The sequence below is a fragment of the Chiloscyllium plagiosum genome, chromosome 4 (assembly GCF_004010195.1).
Source record: "Chiloscyllium plagiosum isolate BGI_BamShark_2017 chromosome 4, ASM401019v2, whole genome shotgun sequence".
Classification (NCBI taxonomy): Eukaryota; Metazoa; Chordata; class Chondrichthyes; order Orectolobiformes; family Hemiscylliidae; genus Chiloscyllium; species Chiloscyllium plagiosum.
In genome coordinates, this window is record NC_057713.1 from 36,095,301 (window position 1) to 36,111,500 (window position 16,200).

A 16,200-nucleotide genomic window follows, 5' to 3' on the forward strand; every position below is an offset into this window, starting at 1 on the left:
GCCAAGTCTTGGGAGGAGCGTATCAGCAAAGTGAGGCAGAAACTGGACAGATGGAAGCTACGGTCGCTCTCCATCGCAGGAAAAAACCTGGTCATCAGGTGTGAGGCACTGTCATTGCTATTATACGTGGCACAGGTCTGGCCTTTTCCCAGAACCTGTGCAGTTGCAGTCACCTGGGCCATCTTCCAGTAAAAAACCTGGTCATCAGGTGTGAGGCACTGTCATTGCTATTATACGTGGCACAGGTCTGGCCTTTTCCCAGAACCTGTGCAGTTGCAGTCACCTGGGCCATCTTCCAGTTTACATGGAGGTCAAAGATGGACCGGGTCCAAAGGGACTTGCTGTACAAAGATCTGGGCAACAGTGGGAAAAAACACACCCAATACCACCCTCACCCTGATGACCACCTTTGTGTGTGGCTGCATCAAGTTGTGCGTGGATCCCTGGTATGCAAACACCAAGTGTCACTACGTACTGAGGTTCTACCTGTCCCCGGTGTTGCGAAGGATGGGCCTGGCCTCGCTGCCGCGGAACGTCCGAGTAGTTGGACTGTTTCGTATCACCTGTCCTGAGTGGAGAAGTTTATGAAGAAAAGCACCTTTGACCACAAGTCCATCAGGAAGCGGTCAGCACGTAGTGTCCTTGAGACCCTTCAGGAACAGGAGAGGGCGGATCCTATTGAGCGGTTCCCTGAGCAGACTGTCAAAGCCATTTGGCAGCACGCCTCATAACCAGAACCTTCCAACAAGAGCCAAGACATGGCTTGGCTGGTGGTGAGAAGGGCTCTGCCTGTGGGATCCTTTATGCATGCCCGGACTCTCAGCCACAGCGCACGCTGCCCTCGAAGCGGCTGCTGGGGGGAGAAGACTGTCACACACCTTCTTCTGGAATGTGCCTATGCAGAGGAAGTCTGGAGAGGAATGCAGTGGTGTTTGTCGAGGTTCGTCCCGAGCAGCGCTGTGATGCGGGACTCCGTGCTGTACGGTCTGTTCCCCGGGATGCACACCGAGACGAATATCAACTGTGCCTGGAGGATCATCAACTCAGTGAAGGACGCTCTCTGGGCGGTCCAAAACCTGTTGATCTTCCAACTGAAGGAGTTGACCCTGACTGAGTGTTGCCCATTCCAAGGTCCAACTACGTGTTGAGGGACGCACTGAAGCTTGGGGCAGCCGCCGCCAAGGCGCAGTGGGGAAAGACCACCATGTAACGTCTGCCTGCCTAAAGAAGAACAGGGGGCCCACGCAGTCATTTGGGCTCTGCTGACGCCTCAGCTAAAAATGTAATCGTACAGACCTTTAAATAGGAATGATTACTCTGTTTTGGTATGCAAACAAATGGAATGTTTACATATGTGTGGCATGTCCAACTGTACAGACCATCAAAGTATTTTATGAATAAAGTATATTTTTGAAATTAAAAAAAATCCCAACCCAATCTACTCCCACCTGCCAGCACCTGGCCCATATCTCTCCAAACTCTTTCTATTCATATACCCATCCAGATGCCTTTTAAATGTTGCAGTTGTACCAGCCTCCACCACGTCCTCTGGCAGCTCATTCGATACACATTCCACCCTCTGCTTGAAAATGTTGCCCTTAGGTCTCTTTTAAATCTTTCCCCACTCACCCTAAACCTATGCCCTCTAGTTCTGGACTCCCCGACCCCAGGGAAAAGACTTTGTCTATTTATCCTATCCATACCCCTCATAATTTTGTAAACCTCTATAAGGTCACCCTTCAACATCTGATGTACCAGAGAAAACAGTCCTAACTTATTCAACCTCTCCCTAAAGCTCATATCCTGCAACCCTGGCAACATCCTTTCAAATCTTTTCTCAACCCTTTCAATTGTCCTGACCAGCTGCAACATGACCTCCCAACTCCTGTACTCCATACTCTGACCAATAAAGGAAAGCATACAAAACAGTGTTTCTGCTATCCTATCTACCTGCGACTCCACTTTCAAGGAGCTATGAACCCGTACTCCGATGTCTCTGTTCAGCAACACTCCCTAGGACCTTACCATTAGGTGTATGAGGCCTGCTAAGATTTGCTTTCCTAAAATGCAGCATCTCGAATTTATCTAAATTAAACTCCATCTGCCACTTCTCAGCCCGTTGGCCTATCTGATAAAGATCCTGTTGTAATCTGAGGTAACCCTTTTCGCTGTCCACGATACTTCCAATTTTCATGTCATCCACCAATTTACTCACTATACTACTTATGCTCACACCCAAGTCATTTATATAAAATGATGAAAAGTAGTGGACCCAGCACCGATCCTTGTGGCACTCCACTGGTCACAGGCCTCCAGTCTGATAAACAACCCTCCATCACCACCCCCCGTCTTCTACCTTTGAGCCAGTTCTGCATCCAAATGACTAGTTCTCCCTGTAATCCATGAGATCTAACCTTGTTAACTAATCTCCCATGGGGAACCTTGTTGAACACCTTACTGAAGTGAAGATAGATCGCATCTACCGCTCTGCCCTCATCAATCCTTTTTGTTACTTCTTCAAAAAACTCAATCAAGTTTGTGAGACATGATTTCCCATGCACAAAGCCATGTTGACTATCCCTAATCAGTCCTTGCCTTTCCAAATAAATGTACATCCTGTCCCTCAGGATACCCTCCATCAACTTGCCCACCACCGTTGTCAGGCTCACTGGTCTGTAGTTCCCTGACTTGTCCTTAGCACCCTTCTTAAACAGTGGCACCACGTTAGCCAACCTTCACTCTTCTGGCATCTCACCTGTGACCATTGATGATACAAATATCTCAGCAAGGGGCCCAGCAATCACTTTGCTAGCTTCCCACAGAGTTCTCGGGTACATCTGATCAGGTCCTGGGGATTTATCCACTTTTAAGTGTTTCAAGACATCCAGCACCACTGTCTCTGTAATCTGGACAGTTTTCAAGATGTCACCAAGTCTTGGATATCGGACTACAAACTGTGCTTTGTGATAGAAGTAGTTCAAATGTTTGTTGAATTGACTTTTCACCAGTTGTTTTGGTATCATTAGTCACATTTTGTACTGTTTTCCTGTGGAAAAGTAAACTTATGGCTCGCCCTGTGATATGAAAGTTAGCAATCATACTGAAAGTACAATGGAATGCGACGGTTGCAACTAAGGCTGCAGCAAGAATTGTATTATTATAAAATGAAAATATCATTAATGAAAAGAATCAAAAATTAATTACCTTGCGTAATTGTATCAAACATTTTGAGCAGTTTTGTTTCAGGGGAGGGGCATCTCGGAACATATCGTCCCGGAAATTTATCAGGCTGTTGTCCCAATGCAGTTTGTGATCAACCCCTCTTAGAGTAGTGATGTGAAATCTTTTACACCTGTCAGAAGTGCATCAGCTGACTGTCTCAGTCAAAAAAAAACAGGGAAGAGTTTCATATTTTTGAAGAGAGAATGAATAAAGAGATGATTAATTAATCTTCAATTCAAACCATTGAGGAAATGGGCAAAAGGGTGAGCAAGTAAAATGGGGGTGAATCATATCAAATCCACACTTTAACTTTGTGGTCTTAAGTATGACTGTGCAGGTGCCAGGCTGTGCTCACCTGTTGTGATTAATGCTGTTTACTACACTGGTCAACAATCACTGCCTCAGATTGAGCAAAGTTCGATAATAACCTGGGTGTGAGCTTGGAGGGTCAGTGGCATGTGTGGAATTATTTGATAATTATAGATATTTTTAATCAACCTGTTCATAATACACTCTCTGAAACAAGTGGGACTTGAACCCAGTCATCTTGTCCAGGCATTTTTTAAGACCCACAAGGCACTTTTTAACTTATTTTGAGACAATCTGTTTGGACATGTTATGATACGTGCCTGTGGCCAGCACACCCAAGGTGGGACTTGAACGTTCTGGCCCAGAGGTAAGGATGCTATTACTGCACCATAGGTTCCCGAGAGATCAAAATGTAATTGAGAAAAAATATCCAACTTGATCAACTATGTTAAAACATGTGACTGGGGTGTGTGGGACTTGAACCCAGATATTTGGCCCAGTTATAGGACACTGTCATTGCACCATGGAGAGTCCTTTGTTTTATCAATATAACATTGATTTTGTTTTTAACTGTTTTTGAAACCTATTCGGTGCTAATTGACTGCTTTGTTCCTATATTGAAACACTTTAAATACCACTTGATCATTGTGGACTGTGTTGCGAGGCTGTAAGGACATCAAAATATGCAATTTTTTTTGTGATTTTATCATAGGTTTTCCTGGCATTTTAAAGAATTTTCTTGCTTTTGTGCTATGTGTGTAGTTAAAGGGGACTTCTTCAGAAGACTTCTGTATTACATTGTTGTCTTGAGCTTATTTCCATGCAGATTTCTCAATATTGACATTGTAAAGATGTAAAAACCCTGTACCTTCTGAATTACTTAAGTGATGATTTTAAGATGAGAACTTTTTGATCTGAGGATGTGGACAGTGCTGCAAGACCACAAAAAAGTGCCTTGAACTCTAAGTCACGAAGTGAGTGATTTGCATCACTCTGTAGTGTACAGTGGTTACTGGCCCAGATGAAAGGTTATCACATTGAAACTTTGGGTGGAACTCTATCCGCCCGAGATGCGGCGTGGATGGTGTTGGGTGAGAAAATTCATCAGGCAGGTTAGCACTGGGAGGTACTAGCCATTGTGCCATCACAGGAATTAAGTTATATCTGGAAAGGCTTTCCTGCGCTGCCATCAATTGATCTCATAAAGGTTTCAATTAATAACAACCTAAGATCACTGCATTCATTAATGGACTGACCTGCCTACTGGATTTGTTGTGGGCAGGATGTCTTGAGTATCCGATCCCTTGAGTACCTGATGAGCGCAGGATCAGGTGGACTTTCCTGTTTGGGATGGTGGGCAGTATCCCAATTTTCACCCACCTCCACATTTGGAAGGAAAAGCACAACATTCTGCCCTTTCTTACAGTCGCCACAGATACGTCTTGACACAGATTTGTTGTGGGAAAGGTGTCTTTGTGTGCCCTGATTAGAGTTTGATGGGGTGGCATAGATGAGAGAGCATGAGGATAGCTCCTTAAAGCCACTCCTTGCCCTTGAGTCCTGTGGTCCACTTTCACCACGTGGCTCACTCCATATAAAAGTTGCCAGTCTGGTTCTGGACTCCTATGTTGTTGTGCCCCAGTAGTCTGAGCCTCTGAAGCAGCACTGGGTCACAGTGGCTTCTGTTCTTTGATCAACTGCCAGTTCAGTGGAGTGAGATGTCACTGGTTCACTTCCAAGAACAGTGAAAATGCTACAAGTGATCCCTTCACTACCCAATGAGCACAGGATCAAGTGGACTTTCCTGTTTGGGATGATGGGCGGTGTCCCACTTTTCACCCACCGCCACATTTAGAAGGAAAAGCACAACATTCTGCCCTTTGTTACAGTTGCCACAGATACTTAATTCTTGTCATGCAGATAGTTTCCAGTGTTTCTACATTTTTTAATAGATTGCAGTATTTGTATCTGCAGTATTTCATTTTTGTAGTAGCTGGCAAATGCACAGAATTAGAGTTCAAATTCCACAAGACATTTGAGAATTTGAATTCAGATTTTAAAAAAATAATCTGGAAATGAAAAGCTGGTGTCGGGTGAAATAACCATTTAAGTTAATCTTCTGTCCTACGAAGTCTGACCTGTCCTTTACACCTACGGAGAGAGGATGATTTTTTAAAATAAAATCATTCAAGGTATGAGAACATGGCTGGCTAGACCAGCATTTATTGCCCATCCCTAATTGCCCAGAGGGCAGTTAAAAGTCAACCACACTGCTGTGGTTCTCGAGTCACATGTGAGCCAGACCAGGTAACACTGGCTGAAAGGAGGTTAGTAAACCAACAATCCAAGAATGGATTCATAGTCATCATTTAGACTCTGATTTCTGAATTTTTAATTTTATTGATTTCACATTCAACCATCTGCCATGGCAGAATTGAAACCCAGGCACCTCAGACATTACCTGAGTCTTCGGATTAACAGTCCAGTGATAATATCACAAGGTTAAGGCCTCCCCTGGAAAAGCATCTGTTCATTTTCTCATTTTATCATTGGTTTACTTGGACGCTTTCATTATCCATCCCTAATTATCCTGGGGGAGTTAAAGGTATTTTATATCTTGTGGGGCAGCGTCTCATGCAAGTCAGACCAGGTGATAGGTCCCCTCCCTGAAGAGCCAGAGACCATGAGACTCTAAATTTAATGTCGTCACTTTTTTTTGTCACATATTTCCTGATGCCTTTCCATAGTTTGTGGATTGTTAAATCCAGTTTTTCAATTGACGTTATCAGAATTTGGACAGCCCAGTGCCATAAGTATGATATTGCTGAAGAAAATCATCCAGTAATTATATCCTTTTGGTACCTTTTCCTTTCTTTTTTTTTTAACTCTGCTGGCCAAATATTTTCCTATAATTTGCATTGCACAACATTTGAGCTGCACCCTGTGCTCAAGGTGATGAGATCAGCTATTTCTAAAAGCTTATTACTTCGTGCTGTTTTCTGAAATAAAGCTCTTCAGAACACGCCCACTTTTTTGCATTATTTCATGAGTTGTGTGTATCACTTGCAAAACCAGCATTTGTTATCCATTCTTAATTGGCCTTGAATTGGCTGGTTTGACTTTAGAGGGCAGTTAGAAGTCTGTGGTTCTGGGGTCACATGTAACGTTATGATAAAACCAGTGGATTAGTGAAATAGGTGGTTTGCAACAATCATTGATAGTTGTCATGGTCACCATTTATTGAGACCATTCTCATCTATAAATTTAATTTAAATTCCAACATCTGTTAAGGTGGGATTTGAGCTTATGCCCAGAGAGTTAGCCTGGATCTTTGGGTAAGTACGCTGGTGACATGATAACAATGCCATCATCTTCCCATATTTCGTCCGAAAGCAGTGGGAGCCATTAGGCAGAAAGGTTGAGCTGCCCATGCACCCATCCAGGAGAGGATGGGAGGCCATTATATTTCATAATTCATTGATTTAAAACATTAATATGGACCCTGTTGAATTTCTACTTGGCCTGCTAGGGATGCATGTGCTTCTTCCTCCAAAGGGACAGGTACCACTCACAATCCTAGGGATCTAATTTTGCAAGAAGACACACATCAGAGTTTGTGACCTCACCCGCTGAGATGCAGTTTAGTAAAGCAAATGGGGCTCTGGTTTAAAAGCTGAAAATGTGTTGCTGGAAAAGCGCAGCAGGTCAGACAGCATCCAAGGAACAGGAGAATCGATGTTTCGGGCATAAGCCCTTCTTCAGGAATGAGCAAAGTGTGCCCAGCAGGCTAAGATAAAAGGTAGGGAGGAGGGACTTGGTGGAGGGGCATTGGAGATGCGATAGGTGGAAGGAGGTCAAGGTGAGGGTGATAGGCCGGAGTGGGGTGGGGGTGGAGAGGTCAGGAAGAAGATTGCAGGTTAGGAAGGCGGTGCTGGGTTCGAGGGATTTGACTGAGACCAGGTGGGGGGAGGGGAAATGAGGAAACTGGTGAAATCCGAGTTCATCCCTTGTGGTTGGAGGGTTCCTAGGCGGAAGATGAGTCGCTCTTCCTCCAACCGTCGTGTTGCTCTGGTCTAGCGATGGAGGAGTCCAAGGACCTGCATGTCCTTGGTGGAGTGGGCGGGGGAGTTGAAGTGTTGAGCCACGGGGTGGTTGGGTTGGTTGGTCTGGGTGTCCCAGAGGTTTTCTCTGAAGTGTTCCACAAGTAGGCGGCCTGTCTCCCCAATATAGAGGAGGCCACATCGGGTGCAGCGGATGCAATAGATGATGTGTGTGGAGGTGCAGGTGAATTTGTGGCAGATATGGAAGTATCCCTTGGGCTTTGGAGGGAAGTAAGGGGGGAGGTGTGGGCGCAAGTTTAAATTATACCCTGAAAAATACCAAACTCCAATCCAGTTTGAATTTTGTATATTGACAACCTTAAAAGCCAATGACATAATCCGATGCTTTGAGGGTATAAGACCAGGGGAAATTTGAACAGTTGTGCAGAGAACTGCCAAGCCCCAGCATGTAAAAAGCCTGCCCGAAAAATAGTTCTCTTAGAAGGTACCTTTCTCAATCAGTAACCTGTGAAGCAGAAATCCCTAAGAAGAAAAAGAATTTTTTTTACTTTAACTAGTTCTTGGCCTATCGAATTTTCACAGATTACTACACTGGATAAATCTTGTCTGTGTTGCTGGTTTTAAATTAAGCAAGAGAGTTTATCCCATGTCATGATACAATTTAAATATAAAAAAAAACTTACAGCTGTTCCTGTTTATTTGATACCCTTAAAATCCTGCTCATCCCCAGGAAATCTTCCCTTAACTTACTCTGTTCTTTAAAAATAGCAATTCCAGCTTCACTGGGATAATTGAATGTTAAACCCTGATATCATCTTGGAAAATCCTATTTGCAACCTTTTCAAGGCCTTCCTATAGTTGTTATAAAGTATTGAGCACAATACTCCTGCTAACACCTAACAAGCAATTTGTCAAGGTAAGAGCAAATTACTGTACATAATCTGTACTGAAAACATAAAATACTGGAAATCACAGCGGATTAGGCAGAGAGAGAACAAGCTAATGTTTCGAGTCTAGATGACTCTTCACAGCTAATTTATTAAGGTTTAATAACTACTTAAAAAAAACCCACATGAACTGCGGATGCAGTAAATCAGAAACAAAAGCAGAAGTTGGTGGAAAAACTCAGCAGGTCTGGCAGCATCTATGAAGAACAATCAGGTAACATTTCGGGTGCAGTTACCTGGGTCCATTAATGCTGATTGCTCTTGACAGATGCTGCCAAACTTGCTGAGTTTTTCCACTAGCTTCTGTTTTTGTTAACAACCACTTTGCCTTTGTGTTTCACTGGCTCTGTTTAAAAATAATCTATTTTGTGTTCTAACAGTGTTATCAGGTTGTCCTTCCATCTTTAAAGTTATGCTGTTAATCTCAGTTTAGCATCTCTTATGTCTACGTTATCTGTTTTGATTGCTATTTAAAGAACTCCGATAATCTTTTTTTCTCCATTAAATGCCAGAAGTGATTAAACAGTAGCACTTTCACCTTGTAACTGATACTTTTCCTTTTTATTATGTTTGGAGGCGTGGGCATCTTAGTACGACATCCCCCACCAGTGAGAGAGCCTGCTCGAGTTAGTATTCATCACCCCAATGATTTCTCAGTCACGCACTCTTGGGAACAGCAAGATCCTGCTCACCTGAACTGTTTGGCTTCAGCTGTGTGTGGCAGTGTACTTCACCACTATTGATTTGTGCAATAATGGTGAAGACCCAAAGACATTGGGATGGGAAATGACCTTTTCGGAGTGAGGAATCACAGATGAGGGTCAAGGTGGGTTCAGAATCAAGTGCCATTAAATGGCCATTCCCCTGCCTCTGTATATGCTTCAGATTATTCTCTATTTGAGACAAACTGAGCCCCGTTTACAGCAGGAAAGCCACCCTGTTTTTAAACTTGGGAATGCTGCCTCTTCTTGCCCATCAGGAGTACAGCTAATTGGGCTGATGGTTAGATAAGGCTCTTAATGGATTGTTAATTGATGATTTAACAATCTTTATTGGCACCAGGTTAGGAATAGTTGACCATCGGCTTTCCTGCCCAGAACTTCCTTCCAAGGTGGCAGCCAAGGAGCAGGTGCCTTACTGGTTTTCCACAACAGTACCTGCTATTTAAAGGAAGGGAATATTCCTGAACTGTAAGTCAGGAAGTTACAGGAATAAGTCCCACTTCATAGATTAGGGTGCTTTGTACTGTTTTGAATCTGAAGTAAATTCCCTGTAACTGAATCATAGTGCACAATTATTTATTTATCCTTTAATAATGTCGCATTTCCTGACTAGTCAATAGCAAGAAGGTTGAATAAAAACCAAAAGAACTGCGGATGCTGCAAATCAGAAACAAAAGGAGAAATTGCTGGAAAAACTAAGCAGGTCTGGCATCCTCTGTGGACAGAAGTCAGAGTTAACGTTACGGACCGAGTGACCCTTCATCAGAACTGCAAGAAGACCATTCTATATGAGAGAGCTCCTGTAAGCCAAATCAAACCAGGAAGTCAATACCATTGTCTTCCCATTACAACATTGTATTGTTTCTCAAATTGACCTGGTCTCAGGCTCCCTTCTTCGCAGAATCATAGAATTGTTACACCACAGGAGGAGGCCATTTGGCCCATCAAACTTGCAACCATTCTATTACCTTGTGCCAATCTCCTGCCCTTTCCCATATCTGTGCAATTATTTCTATCTTGTGTGGTCATCTAATGCTCTCTCGAGTGCCTCCACAGCTTGACAACTTCATGTGGCCATGACCAACCATTATTTAAGAATGTGCTGAAACCTCCCCTCACAACCCTGAACCTGTACCATTGTCTTCTGTTTCCAAAACCACAAGGGCAATGTTATTTTGGGTTTACTTACTCTGTCCCATTAAGTGCTTGTAAAATCCCCTTGGAGACTTTGGGGTTGGCTTATAGGAAGTTAAAAATCTCACAACACCACCAGGTTATAGTCCAACAGGTTTAATTGGGAGCACACTAGCTTTCGGAGCGTCGCTCCTTCATCAGGTGGTAGTGGAGGGCTCAATCCTAACACACACCTGATGAAGGAGCGACACTCCGAAAGCTAGTGTGCTTCCAATTAAACCTGTTGGACTATAACGTGGTGTTGTGTGATTTTTAACTTTGTGTACCCCAGTCCAACACCGGCATTCCAAATCATGGCTTATAGGAAACGAGAGGTAATTCCTTCCCCTTCAAACTGGACTTGTGTCACCACCAGTGAGATACAGTAGTGTCATGGTATAATCAGGTCTGACATCGGGTTGTGCACTTTAGGTGCTTAGATTAGTCTGGACATGTTTTCATTTCTTACTGGGAGGGTATCCACAATCATTGTGGCATGTTCTGTCTTGCACAACACTATGTAATGGAGAGGGCTAAAGATGGAGATGACCTTGGCATTAATGCTGCATCTTGTTACTAAGACCATCAGATATCGGTGCAGAAGTAGTCCATTCATCGAGTTTGCTCTGCTGTTCAATGAGATCATGGCTAACAGGGTAGTTCTGAACTCGACTTACCTGCCTTTTCTGCATGCCCCTTGAATCTGTGACTGATTGATTGAAAATCTGTTTGTACATAATGATCCAGCTTCGACAGGACTCAGTGGTATAAAAATTTTTTTTAAAAATGATTTAATTATACGTGGCATCTTTTTTGGAAGAAAAGAGGACTTGACATTGCAATATTTTGTCAAGCTTCCATATAAATATCTTTGGTGAATTGGATTTGCTTAAACTTATACTATTTACACCACTTTTTGTCTTGTCTCACAAGTAGAAAATAGAGGCTGACAATTCAAGTGCTTTTGTCCTGTTACCTTGCCAAAGATTGTGCCACCTCCACCTGTTCCAGGATAGAATGTACCATCCGAGATCAAGTAGCATGTCAGATACTGGTTGAGGAGAGGGGAGAGGGAGCATGATAGGATGGGGAGGGGCAACTGATGAGAAGTGGGAGCATTTTGAGTTAAGTTCCATTTCCCTGTTCCTTTCTTTAGTGACATCCTTTTGGAGAGCAGCTTGGTGAAGAAAAGATGAATGATGCCTTGTAAGGCCCTGCGTGAGGCAACTTTTGATCCTATTTAAGTAAAGGTATATTTGCCATAGTTGTGGTCTTGGCCATTATAAACATGACAGTCAAATGTGCACCTCCATGGATTTGTCCACTTTTTGCATGCAAGCAATCTTTCAATTATCTGTAATCCTATACTTTCAGTTGAAATGCATTCAGTCCATTATTGGAGATAGTGAGTGTGTGTGTGTATGTAGTATATCTGTTCTCACCTTGCTAAATGTCTGTTATACATCTTTTTCTGGTCGGCATGGACAAGTTGGACTGAAGGGTCTGTTTCCGTGCTGTACATCTCTATGACAATGACTCGAATATTCTCCTTCATGATGACCTTGGAATTTAGTGTCTGTGTCCCACTGCGAAGGACTCCAAGGGCAATATGGATATTTTCTAAACAACCTGTTCAGAACTGTTAATACACACTTCTGGACTTCAACCTGGCTCTCCTGACCCAGAGGCGGATCATTGCTTTTGGAGGGCTCTTGTGGCGCAATGGTAATGTGTTCCATCTCTTCGATTCTCTGCAGCTGTTCCCTGCTGCCAGTTTCTGCTGATGCTCACTTCTAAACTGTAAATGACCAGCTGGAAAATACAAAACTCTTAACATTGGTTGCACTGAAGTGGGAATATTTGCACTGATGCATGTGTGTACATCGCCTGACAGTGCATTCTGGGATGGAAAGAGGTCCTCTAAGGAATGATCCCTATGCATCTCTAATTACTTTTCTTGTGGGAAAACAAAATCTATGAATTAGTCATGGCAAAGCAACACTCTTGAAAAACACAGTCCCTCGTCTTATCATACATCAGTCATGATGAAATAAAATCAGCATGTATGTCTGAGACTTACACTCTACCACCAATAAGTTCTCTGTCTCTCAATTTCCAACTGAGAGGGGCACTGATGACCCATTTTATTTCCATTACATTTCCTCATCTGTTAGCTGTACAATATGTGTCAGGGTATTCTCTCGTCCTCTGTTTTGTTTCTCATCTTTTTGTTAGAGGCATGTATTAATCACTGTGAGTGAATTTTAATAATTAATTCTGGATACAGTGTGTTGGGTGAGAGTGACTGTCAGATGCAATACACTGCAGGTAGTTACATTGGAGGGAAGGAAATGCAGATCAAGTGAAGGCTGGATGCTGCTGAAACTGAACTGAATGTGAGAAATGGTGTAATGGAGTAAGTTTGGCAAGAGAGTGTGAATGTGGAAGCGTTTGCATCATATGTTGTTGGTGAATCAAGAAGTATACTTACTCTTCTGACCCAGTTAGGTCATTAAGCATTTCCTGCATTATATTTAAGGCCAACAGAACAGAATGGTTATGCAGCTCACCTTCTCAGGCACTTGCAACCATGTAACATTGGTGAAAACAGCAGATAATAATGCTGTCATTATTGGGAAAAGTATGTCCCTCCTATTTTTGACGGCACCTAACATGTTTTAAGGGAAGCATCACTGAATCTTCTTCTGACTTCGTTCTTTGTAAATGTATCTTGGCTCCTGGATCCTCATAATTTCATATCAGCATTGGCCGCATCAAGTACAAATTAGAGAAACTGATCTTCTGACTTTTTCTAAACGTTGCAATCATCATGCCCAATTCAAAACCTTCTTTGCATTAATATCAGATTTATGGTTTCAGTTGCGTTTAACAATTGGAGTTTCATCACCTCGTCTCCATTTAATTGAAATAAATCAGTTTCTGCAGTGACTGCTTCACAATTGAGTATTATTAATGTTGGGATAGACTGGTATTTGGTTTATCAGGGAATCTGGAGTTTAAACCAAGCAGGCTGCATAGTCTTTTGAGTCTCCTTTTTTATGCTTTGATTATTACAGGACAATGATTAGTTAACAATTCCATAATTGTTGTATCATGCAACTACCACGATGCTGGTTAGTGAAATAAATTGATCTTTGTATTTTCAGGCTGGATTTTGTTTATCCGGTAATTACTATGTTCTTGAAAGTTCTCTTCTGTCAGAATCCACAACCTGAATATCTTGACAAAGTCCATAAGAACACCCAGAATATTTCAAAGAAATTTAATTGAAAGCGTACAGCACACTGACAAGACCTCACCCATTTTATAAAATAAAAGCCAAGTATTTAGCAATGTGACTCTACAGTTATGTGCTGACCAGGTCAGAAATAAGTCCTATCAGGTTGGCAGGTGCAAAATGTGAGTGAATTGGACCCCACCCAAGATCAAAGCAGAGCTAAACCTGTTCATCAACTAGTCTGAGAGGATAGTGAACAAGCCAAATACAACACAGACTTACATTGTTAAATCAATTGAGGTCTGAGTGTGAGGCTGACACCGTGGTCAGATTGCTGAAGTGCAGACGAGAGCAGAAAAGCCAAACTTGGATATTATGAGGCATATGGTACTACAGTTGTGTTGCTGTCCTAATAATTCGGAGGCATAGACTATTGATCTGTGTTAAGGAGTTCACAATTCCACCACAGCAATTTGAAACTTGCCAATACTTTGTTTTAAAATGTAAATTAAAACTTAGCACTAGAAAAAGTGACCATAAAGACATCAGATTCTATTTTTAAAAATCAAACACACTGTAGGAAAGGAAATTTGCCAGTGTTACCGGTCTGTCCTGTGTGTAAGGTCAAAAGGAGCAAAACCTGAGGACTTCATTTAATTTTTGTGCTTTCTTTGCAGAAAGATCCTCACTATCTGCAACAATGGCTTGAAGCCTTTGTCACTTCCTTTGAACGAATTATTGATGTCAACACTTATGAACCATTGCAGCGAAGGTGAGTGCAACAAGTAAAATGTCTTTATCCCATTTTAATTTTCTGCTCCGTAATTTCTTGCAGCCATTTTTGTTAAATTTACGATTGATTGATTGCACAGCATTGATGAATGAATAATTATAATTATGGTCAGGGACACTTCACTGAATTTTAAGAAAAATACTACCTAAGTCATCAATTGTATCTAATTGGAGTTTGGCGGTTGAGGAGTGATATTGTCAGTATTTTGTCAGGATATATCAGGATGTTAAATGGATTCAACAGGGCACATGCAAAGGAGCGAATACAGCTGGTGAAAAATACAGAACAAATGGACAGAATCTTAGAGCTATGTTGCTTAGATGTGAAATTGAGAAACACTTCTTGCGCATAAAAGGTCAATTGAACCTTTCAGATCTCAATAGATTTTTGCCTTGCAAAGATATCTAAAGTGGTAAGTGGAGTGAAAGTGCAGGCCAGAATTGTATATTCAAGTCGCTGAGTTGGTGCCTGAATTCATAACCTTCTGTCTTGGAGATGACTATGCTTTCAAGGCACTAGCCTAGAAAGAACAAGAGACAAATGTTTAGAAGGAGACAAAGTGGTACCGACAAAATGGATAAGTGGGACTTAAAAGAAAGGGGAACGATTGCTGCAAAGAGTGTGAATATGCTAGACCTCTGCTACAGAGGTGAGCAACAGCAATTTGTTAATCTTCCTCCAATTATCTCAGAACAGTGGGCATGATGCTACGTTAGCTTGCTGTGTGTCACAGTGTAATGGCACAGCAGTATACCAGGCTAACAAATTGTAATCCTGAGCCTTTGTTCACCTTTCTCTTATTACCTGGCTCAGTAACTTTCACACCGATCTCCTTCCTTTCACCTGTCATATGATATTAAAGTTAAGCAAACTGATTTAATATATATTTGACCCAATATGCTTGCAATTTGATTATGATTTTGATGATAATTTTCATGGTAATTTTGCAATTCTCACCCTATTTTTTTCCTCACTGAAAAAAAATAGGTTTTTCATTTACATGCAGCACCTTTTATAACCTTCATGTCCCAGAGTGCTTTACAACCAATGAAATACTGTAGAATATAGTCCCTGTTGTAATTGTAGGTAAAGCAGCAATCAATTTGCATACAGCAAACTTACGCACATGGTGATTTGATACTGACCAGATCACTACTTTTTAGTGCTGTTGAATGAGGGAGAAATATCAGTTAGGACAAAGCAGAGACTTTCCCTGCTTTTCTTAAAAAAAAAAATAAGTGCCATGAGAGAGTAGACAGAGACTTGGTTTAAGATCTCATCCAAATGACAAAACTGCAGTAGAAGAGCATTCCCTTCCTGCTGCACTGGAGCATCATGAGTATTATTACCTGTACAAATCTCTGAAATTTATCTTTAACTCAGAATCTTCAGGCTCAAAGATGATGTCACAGCAGATGTTTTCCAGTTATAATAAAGGCAAGTTAAAACTTAGTCTGAGGTCACCTGGCAGGCCCTGTGGCCAAGCATCGCTGCATATTATAGGAAATGTCTGACCTCTACTTACTGTTGTCTTAAAGTGACATAGTCAAGATTGAGAGTTCAGTGTTCGGATATTGCATCAGAAAATAAAAATTAATTGAGAAACCACTGGACTTTTTCAAAATTGTTTCATTTTCTTGAAGTACTTAATTGCTTAAAGTGAACATGTTCAGTTTTCATCCACAGACATGAGGGGGGCAGGGACAAAATGTTTTTAGTTCTTGCTAGGTCAAGG

The 16,200-nt window shown here is 41.9% G+C and overlaps 1 protein-coding gene across 1 annotated transcript in view; it reads left to right on the forward strand.

Annotated features, from left to right (window-relative positions):
* nbeal2 (neurobeachin-like 2) overlaps positions 1-16,200 on the forward strand; it is a 239,806-nt gene that overhangs the window by 67,087 nt on the left and 156,519 nt on the right. The window contains exon 2 of the mRNA XM_043687545.1: positions 14,350-14,444. Within this exon, the coding sequence (XP_043543480.1) occupies positions 14,350-14,444 (95 nt within the window). The remainder of the gene's footprint in view (positions 1-14,349; positions 14,445-16,200) is intronic.